At 30.5% G+C, this 10,468-nt stretch overlaps 1 protein-coding gene across 1 annotated transcript; it reads left to right on the top strand.

The window, feature by feature from the left end:
- The first annotated feature begins 6,364 nt into the window (after positions 1–6,364).
- Positions 6,365–6,895, top strand: LOC104236301 (uncharacterized). The gene has a single exon (XM_009790198.2). The coding sequence runs from the start codon at positions 6,365–6,367 to the stop codon at positions 6,893–6,895; it is 531 nt and encodes a 176-aa protein (XP_009788500.1).
- The last annotated feature ends 3,573 nt before the right edge of the window (positions 6,896–10,468 follow it).

Genomic DNA, 10,468 nt, shown 5'->3' on the forward strand with positions numbered 1-10,468 from the left:
ACAGGAAATAGGAAAACCGTCAATTTCAATATTTAAATATAAAATTATTGAATGAGAGCCTTGGCGTAACTGGTAAAGCTGCTGTCATGTGATCGAGAGGTCACCAATTTAAGCCGTAAAAACAATCTCTTGCAGAAAGAGTAAAAAATTTGAAAGTTAATCTCATCGATTTCAAATATTTTTTTTCAACTCAAATACATAGATTATAAGATAAGGATATCTTCGAATATTTTTTTTTACTTTACATTATGTGTCATTTTTAAAAAATCACTATTACTAACAAACTAATATGATATTCAAATTTGAATTGGAATGCAATTTGAGTAGTTTGCATTGAGACTAAGCCAAGTATGATATCGAAAAATAAACTACTTGACAATTTTAAGACAATATATGCAATGCTTTATAATAATAATCAACTAATTTAATATTTAATGATTCAAAGAACAAATTTTTTGTATATATAGGGTATTAAAAATTTAAATTCTGGGGCTAGAGATATCGATAAACTTAAAGTGGAGTCATACTGAAATAAATCCGGCCAAAGAATCATTTAAATTTTTAGATAGCCGATTAAAGTAAATTTTAAATTAAGGATAATATCTTCATTTGCATCATTATAAAGATAATCATTATTATAATATATATAAAGTTTTAGAAATTGAATTTTCAAAATAGAAATATTTTTTGAAAGATAAAATAATACCAAATAAGAGTTCAAGTCATAGTATAAGAGTTACGTCGTAATCAAAGGATCGTTTATATCGTGTCAACCTTTGTGCTTTGCCATAAATATGAGTTATTATTTCACGTTGTGGCTATTTTTAGGTTCCAATGACACATATGAGAATAGTGCAAAAGTAAAATTATCACTACAAGAATTGAGAAAATGTTAGTCTTTTTTCATGTAGTGATTCTTAATTAATATCTTACGATTATCTATAATTATTTAGAAGGTTTAAATGTTAAGGTTATTTACATATAATTCAAATAACTCAGATATTTAACATGGTTAATGTCAAATATCAAAATGGAGTAAAACAATTCACTAGCTAAAGAATTTTTTATATTTTTAAATGACCAACTAAAATGAGTTTTGAATTAAGAATAATATTTTTAATTATATTAGTATAAAAATAATTATTATTGAAAAATAATATTTTAGAAACTGAAATTTTAATAAAGAAATATTCTTTAAGAGACTCAACACACCAAATAAGAGTTTAAGTAGTAGTAAAAGAGTTAAGTCTTATCCAAAGAGTCATTCATTGTCTCAACATTTGATTGTTTTGCCATAAATATGAGTTATTATTTTGCTTCCTGACTATTTTTAGGATCCAATGACACCGGCAAAAATGATATCAAAAAAGAAAAATAGAAGAAATGATTAATTTTTTTCATGTAGTTAATATATTATTTACATACAATCAAATAACTTAAGTATTTGACATGATTAGTGTCCGCGCATCCGCCCGGGTACTAATACTAGTTTAACTAAATCAACGACAGATCAACATGATACATTACAGGGTTGCACTTGCATAACATTGCCGGCATCTCACCGGAAGATTAATATTCTTATGTGCTATAGGAAATAGGAAAACCGTCAATTTCAATATTTAAATATGAAATTATTGAATGGGAGCCTTGGCGTAACTGGTAAAACTGCTGTCATGTGACTGAGAGGTCACGAATTTAAGCCGTGGAAACAATTTCTTGCAGAAATACAGAGTAAGATTGTGTACAATAAACCCATGTGGTCCAGCCCTTCTTCCGACCTCGTGCATAGCGGGAGCTTAGTGCACTGGGTTGCCCTTTAAATATGAAATTATCAATTAATAGAAAAAAAAAGTGATAAATTTTCGCTCACAAAGTCAATTTATTTTTTAATTTTCTAAGATTAACTTTTTTAATAATTTACTTTTATTGTTGGCATGAGATAAATTTAATTGAATAAACATTGTCCGTCGGAATTTAATTGATCTATACAGGAAAACATAATACAAAGCAAAGCAATCTGATCTGCCGGTAACATACCAAACAAGAAAGGATAATTGACTAATAGTTTCTCATCTCCAAGAACAAAGAATTGAGCTGGCCATTACAATTAATACTCAATAGATGCTTAAGTATTAAGCCTTAGCCTGATTAGTATATAGCAATTTGAATTGTCAATTGTCACTTTCTTCCTTGGCCATTCCACTACAAAAGGTGCCCAAAATGATAGTGTATTAATTAATTTTTAGGTGCGCGGAGGGAGAGTCACATGTATTTAAGGGGTATCAACGAGTAACATTTTTCATCGAAAAATTACACACTATAACCCTTGGCTTCTTCATAAATTTACTTTTTTGTATTTTGACCTTCTTAATGAAAATTATGGCTTTTTCATTGAATCTGTGAAAGAAAAAAATTGCTCACACCGTATGTTTATATTAAATAACATTATAATTTACCATGTTAAGTAATGAATTGAGGTGATAGTATACTCTAATTGATCATTGTTAAGTGATAAAAGTGTATGTGAAGTTGTACTTTAATGCAAATATCGAAAATGAATACCAAGTTATTTCCGGCATTTCATGATTTCAAATGATAATATTCTACCGTTCCAATATCATCTAAGGGTATGTTTGGTAAAAAGGAGTATATTTTTCGAAAAATATTTTTAAATTTTTTTATATTTGGTTGGCTTAAATATTTTGAAAAATATTTTCATCATGAACTCATTTTCCTCCAATTGGAGGAAAATGTTTTCTCCTATCAAAAGAAGGAAAAATATTTTCCAAAACTCTTTTTTAACATTCTCTACCCCACCAACCTCCTACCAACCCACCTCACCCACAAACCACCCCTATGCACCCACCCCAACCCCTACCCCCACCAAATTTTTTTCAACCTCGCTCACCACACACCCTAAATAGAAAATATTATTAAAAGTACTTTCTTTTGTACTTTTTTTTTATTTCAATGAAATGAGTATATTTTTTTGTGATGTCAAAAAACTATTTAATTTCATTTCAACAACATAAGTAGTTTCTTTTCATTATATAGAAAAAAATTTATTTTAACAAAACGAGTACTTTCTTTTCATGATGTAGAAAAAATATTTAATTTCTTTCCTTTCCTTTCATCAAACTAAGTATTTTCTTTTCATGATATACATAAATTATTTTCTTTCATTCAATATAATGAGTAATTTCTTTTCATGTTGTACAAAAGATACTTTCTTTTTCAACAACAAAAAAATATTTTCTTTTTAGTTATCGAGCTCAAATTTTAACGTTGTTTGTGTGTGAAAAAGTAAAGTAGCACATTAGTTCTTTGGGTTTGTGTAATTTAAAAAAAAAAATTAAATTCTTGAAAAAAATAGAGTCCCCGAGTGGAGGTGAGGGTGGGGAGTACAAGAAACATGAGAATTTTGGGAAAGGTCGGTTGAGGAGAGTAGCATAAAAAAATTATTTTCATAAAAATATTTTATACTCTCTAACCAAACACTAGAAAATATTTTTCGAATTTTTTTTTTCACTCACCAACCAAAAAAGAAAAATAAGTGATGAAACCACTCATTTTTCATAAAAATATTTTTTAGCCTTCGTACCAAACACACCCTAAGATTGTCCTAAGTTGTCTGTTCGTACGGTTCATAATGTTTTTGTCCTTAAAAGGAGCTTTTCATATCTAAATTCTCGTACGCGTTGCGTTTAAATTTGGAGTTTGGTCCATATCTTGCCGGATTAGGCCAGAAAGAATAATACCAAAGAATTTATTAGCTGTCTTGTACCTTACTTTTCCCCACGATTATATGCAAATATTCTTTTTTAGATTGGAAATTTTTCAAGTATTTTACTTTATGTTCTTTACTCGTTAGGGATGGTTGCTTTATCAAATAGCCTTGACTAATTGAAGAAACACCCTTTCCACTTTTCGTAATCTGGTTTACTATTTCCATCTCTTTATGTAAGAGTGGAATGCACGAAAATAAAATTAAAGTAATCTTTTATTAGAATAATAAAGTATCTATTAATTGTTACACATATTATAATGAACAATTGTAAAATTAGATCTTAGAGCTAAAGTGGCATTTTGGAAGTATAATCTAGTGAGAGCACATCGAACAAGCAACCGCTAGATTTACGCTAAGGGAGACTATACATGAAGAGATTATAAAAATTTGGACAAATTTAATTCAACGAGATATTTTGAGTTCTCGAGTGGAACCTAATTTTTTGTCGAGCAACCTTAATTAGTAAGAGATGAATGAATTGGCATGACTTTTAGAAATGTGTTTAGGTATGGCTTGAATCGGAACAGTAAGCCCTGTTAGGTAAGAAACGGACCTAAGGAGTATTTTAACTCCCCAAAAAAATGAAAGTAATTGTTAAAAATACAATAATGGTTCAGATGACAGCGACGAACCAAATTTAAGATAAACCTTTGAATCTACCATGGTATCAACCTGGGTGGAGCAACATGATCTATAAAAAATTATATTGTGTAAATAGTTAAAAAAAACAAATAAGAAATATTTTGTATACATACAAATTGTTGAATTTCATAGATATAATTCTAGTGTAGCGATAAAAATAGCTCAAACTGTTTTAGGTTGCAAGTTTGAAACCCAAGTTGACATTCTTGCATTTCTTTCATTTTCCTTATTAGAATATCTGAGTGTACCAGTAATTATTAAACTACCTAAAATATCTAAAATAAGAGGTGACAAAGCCTGAGATTACTAAAGACAGAGACGAATCCAGAATTTAAATTTAATGAATTCAATTTTTAAAATTTTCAACATTAAATTATTGTACTATTAAAATTATAGGTCTAATATTTGTTAAAATTTTGATAAATTTTTACATATATATTAATACTATACTGAAAGTTATGGGTTTAGATGAACCCAAAGCTACGGTTGTTAGGTTCAAATGAACCCATAGACGACGTTACATCTGCCCCTGACAAAAATTGTGATGGTTGTTACTTGGTAAAATAATTGATTGAAACTTCAAATGTGAACTTTCACTTTATCACAGAGTTACCTACAGACCTACCCTATCATTAAATTTTTCATGCATTTGTACCAAATAACATCAAATCCAGTTTACACGCATCACTAGTGTATCTTTGTTGTTGAACTTGATTGCCATGGACCCAAAACTTACATGACTCCCTAATTTTTCTTGGTGGTGTGATACATTAAACTCTAATCTATGTCCCCTCAAAGGAAATGCAAACCAAATAAAGGAAAATAATACAAAGAGGAAACTTATTGAGTAATATATGCAACTAAAAACTTGAATGGAATCGCTCGAAAGAGAATATGATGCAAACAACACTGACGCTTCAATCCAAACAAGTTAAGGTTGGCTTTGTGAATTTTCACTATCCATGATGTTATTTTATCACGTTGCAAAAATACCAATACCAATACCAATAATATATATATATATATATATATATATATATATATATATATATATATATATATAGATTTATTTTATAACTTTTAATTTGATTGGACATTAAGTGGGCATTTGGACATAAGAATTATATATTCTTAAAAAAAGTAAAAAAAAAAATTAAGTGAAAATGGTATTTGAAAATTAGATTTGTGTTTGGACATGAAAAATAGTTTTTTGGAGTTTTTAAAATTTTCGAAAAATTTCAAAATTCATCTTCAAGTGAAAATTAAAATTTTTATGGCCAAATATTGATTTTTTTTAAAAAGTAAAAAAATTACGGGCTCTAAATTTAATGATGTAAAGAACACTAATAAATCTAATGATCTTAAACTAAACATGGGTATAATATATTAAAACTATTTCATAAGGGAGTGCTATTAAAGATAAAATAAAATATTGATATTAAAAACTTACCAAACAACTACTAAAAGGAAGACCCGAAACTACAAAACAACCAACGGCAGCCAGAGAGGGGGTGGGGTGTGTGTGTGTGGGGGGGGCTTTAATTGACTATAACCCAGGTAGACCTACGACACATTCCGCACTCCAAATCTGAAATCAAAACCAACTAATCACGGAATATTATATTCTCAATCAAATCCACCACTTTAGAAAAATCTTCAGAAACACACTACGAACACGTTTAAACATAACATTTCAATATTTAAAATATAAAAAATAAAAAAAAACGAAAATCTATAGACGACCATAAGTATTCCCACCCACGCGCCAACGTCATACCATTACCCTCTCTCTCTCCCTCATTCCATGACTTTCTCTCTCCTCCTTGTCTCCACTATATAAGCCTTCCCCCTTCTCTTCCCTCTCTCCTCAACCCGCTTTGAAAAGCTTAAGCACGTGCATTACACTCATTGTATAATCTCTTTTCAAAAAATTATATGGAGCAGCTGATTAGAAAGAAGCGAACCCGAGTTGACCCGGATGCGTCAGAATTTAACTTACCGGAGGTAAAGAGACTCAGAGAAGATCTCTTAGACGATCTCGACGACTCCGAGTTTTGCACCGCAACTCAGGATTTCGACTCGTTCATGAAGAGTTTCGAAGAAGAAATCACAGCTTCGTCGGCACCGCCGGCAGCGGCAACGGCGACGGAAGTTGTTGATTTGACGGCGGACTCCGATGTGTCTCAGCCGGAGTTCGGGTATCTTCTGGAAGCTTCCGATGACGAGCTTGGACTTCCTCCACCGGCGGCGTCGGAGATTGAGTTGATCAGTAATGAGTTATGGGAACTAGAAGAGCGATTTCCAAATTACGACTCGTTCGAGTTGGGAATCGCTGATTTGGTGGACTATAATAATGCTAATAATGTTTGTGAATACGTAGCGTTAGATGGATTGTTTGATCATTCGGATCTTAGTTTCGGGTCACCCGATTTTCTATGGAGACCCGAGACGTTACCCGCAAAATAGAACTTGTAGAAAATGTAAATCTCTTTTTTTTTTTTCTTTTATTTATTACTAGTATTGTTTAATTTATAAGATAAAAGAAAGAACAAGGTACTATACAAATTTGATGAGCTGGGCATCATAAAATCTGGATATAAATTTATAGGAAAAGAGTAATCAGCAATATTTTGGAAGATTTTGTTTTGCCTAATATTTATGTAGTTGAAAAAGCGTATTCGAAAAATTATTTCAAGCTGAACTCGTACTAAAAAAGTTATGTTTTGAATTAGAAATCATTGATTTATCTTCAAAATTAATTGCAGAAATGATTAATTATGGATTAGAATTCCGAGATATTTTAGCATTGTGATGTAATAGATCCATGAATTGGGGGAGGAGGTGAGGAGAAGAATGGAGGGTTATTGGTGAGATTAAAATACTACACACCTAAATGATTCAAAGTGAAATGATAATTATTTCATTACTATCCCACATTAAAATTTGTTACTAGTATAAAAAAAGTCATTACACGTCAAGTAAATATAACTTAAATTCATTATTATCGTACTATATTACTTTTAGGTAAAGTTATTTTACCAAAATATCCTTCCAAAAGCTAATTGACCAAAAATTCTTTCTCCTTAGCTATCATTATTATTCTTTAAACCACTTAATTTGTAGATATACCCACCAAAATATAATTAACAATTTAGTTATGTAATCTGAATGTGACTACGTGAGAACAAATGAAGAGACTAATTAATTGCGTTAATAGTTGTTCAATTAGTTTTATTTTGATGGGGATGTATGTAAAGCGTATACGTTACTAATTATTTAACTTCTCGTGTCTTAAAGCTTGACTGTTTAATTTCTTAGATTACTTTAGATGTGATTCTTCGCCTAGAAATATATTTTTTTTAGAGATAATTGCTTTGGTAACTTGAAAAGTTCTGCCGTCGGTGGTTGGCGATGTGCACTGAGACGGAAACGATAAGTGGCCATATAGTTTTCCTCAACTATAATTAAAGATCAATCTACCTTTATCTAATATCATAAATGAATTGGCATCTCCAGTATAGCAGATATGTAGGGTATACAACTTTTATTTTTATCTTTCCTTCATATTAACAACTTGCAGGCTTAAGTTTCTCCTTTTTTGTAATTGTTGCATTGTCATTTCAACTTTGAATTGTTCTCATGGTCTATTTTATTGTTGAAGTCTTATGCTACTATTTCCTTGTGTAAGGTTTTAAACTTTTTTTTTTTTTTACATGTATTCATGATTTTGAACGTGTGTGAATTTTCAGAATGCACCAGCAATTATTTTACTTTTTTGTTGCAACTTGTTTATGTTACAAACTGAAATTTATTTGTTTTATCATCTCTATTTTCATATCATTACAAGAATTTCTAAAATTCTGAATAAATTCTAGTATTTATAAACACGGTTATATTTCAAGAATAACATGCTCTAGCAGTTGGAGTCTAAGTTGCAATTGCAATGTGGATTCATCATTAGTTGAGGGTATTTTGGGATCCATCACTCATCTCTAACATCTTCCTTTATATTTTTAGCTAAATAGGATCCATATTAATAATGCTTATAATTTTTCCTTGAATTTTTATTTTATGACTCAAATATATATTTTAATAATATTTATGCAATATTTTTAAAATTTATACTAATTGATATAAATACACGCGCAACGCATGCGTCCAAAAACTAGTTGAATTACAAATGTGAAGCCAATACTCCAATTTCCATATAACTTTTTGTTTTTCTTCATTGGCTGCTTAGTTGCTGAATTTTTTTTTATGAAAAAGCTCACTTGTTCATCAATTAATGCCAACATTCTCGTAATTAAATATATAGGAACTTTGTATTTATAATTTTATTTTGTCTTTTAATTTTTTTTATTTAATATGCGTAATTACGAGTGTATCTCATGTTTTACAAAACTAAATATTTAACACCCCTGTTGAATGGGAAAATTATTCAAAATAATATTTGTGTAGGATATATTTTCATTGTCTGAGGAGGTTAAATGCATGATGTAAAAATACAAGCAACGTACTTGCAATTAAATCATATTACAAGGATGTTAATCTGATTTACCCTTTAGTTTATTTGAGTAGCTTCCTATTAGTTGTGAGAATGTTAGATCCCGTATGAAAATTCATCTCGTTATTATTATTTTTACCAAATGAATGGAAAATTCCATTTAAATATGAAAAGCCTCAACAACAACATACCCAGTATAATCCCACATAGTGAGATTTGGGGAGGGTAGTATGTACGTAGATTTAATCCTACCTTGTGAAAATAGAGAAGTTATTTCCATTAGATCCTCGGCTCATAAAAGCATAAGCACCACATTAATGAAAAGAATGACAAGAAGGGACAACACCGAGAAGCCATATAAAAGTAGCATAAAAAATAACAAGAAAGTAAGATGACCAAAATGAAAGAAACAACAGGTAGTCATAAAAATCTAATACCAACAGAGTGCGAGAGTACGCACTAATACTACCAGTACAAACAATCTAGACTATCTAACTTACTACCATAATCTTCGACCTCCATACCTTCCTATCAAGGGTCATGTCTTCAGTAAGTTGTAGTTGCGCCATGTCATGCCTAATTACCCCTCACTAATTCTTATTCGGTCTACCTCTACCTCTTCTTAGGCCCTCCAATGTCAACCTCTCACACCTACTTACAGGGGCGTCTATGCTTCTCCTCCTCACATGTCCAAACCACCTAAGTCTACGCTTCCTGTATCTTGTTCTCAATAGGGGCCACACCCACCTTGCCACGAATAACCTCATTCCTAATCCAATCTAACTTAGTGTGCACACACTTCCATCTTAACATTCTCATCTCTGTTGTTCATCTTCTGGACATGGGCGCTCCAGCCTCATACACCATAGTCGGTTTGACTATGATTCTATAAAACTTACCTTTAAGTTTTGGTGGCACCTTCTTGTCGCACAAAGACTGATGTCATGAATTTCAAGAATTCCACAAGTTTTGCCTAGTTCCCCTCTCAAATACTCTTGAAGTTCTATTCTGAAATTGACTGCTCAAAATACTTGAAAAGTATTACTTATTTAAGGAATTTTTATCTACTATTTATATTATATTATAATTTTAAATAATATTATTAGAGTGATTTTTATTTAATTATATGTTGCATAATTATTAATTGTATACAACTAACGTATTAGGTTCCAAATTTTTCAATTTTCTCCCTATTCTTCCTCCCCATTCCAACTAATGAGAAACCATGTTTCCTTTTGCTTCTCCAGACAGCCGGTTTTGTCACCGCACCCAAAGTCCCAACTGTCAGGGTCGATTGGTTTGAAGACAAATTATACATAAATTTAGTACTCATAAATTAGTAATACAAGAATTAATAATATAGTAATTAATAGTATATGAACTATTTTTTGTCAGGTGTTTGGTTCAGTGCAGTAAAATAGGATATACAAAAGTATCATCTAAATTATTTGTTTACTTTTAAACTTAAATATTAATAAATTTACAGTTATACCCTAGGATATTTGGTCTTCATAGGCTTCTAGAAAAAAGAAGAA

Source organism: Nicotiana sylvestris, chromosome 4 (assembly GCF_000393655.2).
Source record: "Nicotiana sylvestris chromosome 4, ASM39365v2, whole genome shotgun sequence".
In the NCBI taxonomy this organism is placed as follows: domain Eukaryota; kingdom Viridiplantae; phylum Streptophyta; class Magnoliopsida; order Solanales; family Solanaceae; genus Nicotiana; species Nicotiana sylvestris.

Excerpts from the sequence above, each read along its gene's own strand:
- LOC104236301 (XM_009790198.2), top strand. The coding sequence starts at position 6,365 with ATGGAGCAGCTGATTAGAAAGAAGCGAACCCGAGTTGACCCGGATGCG.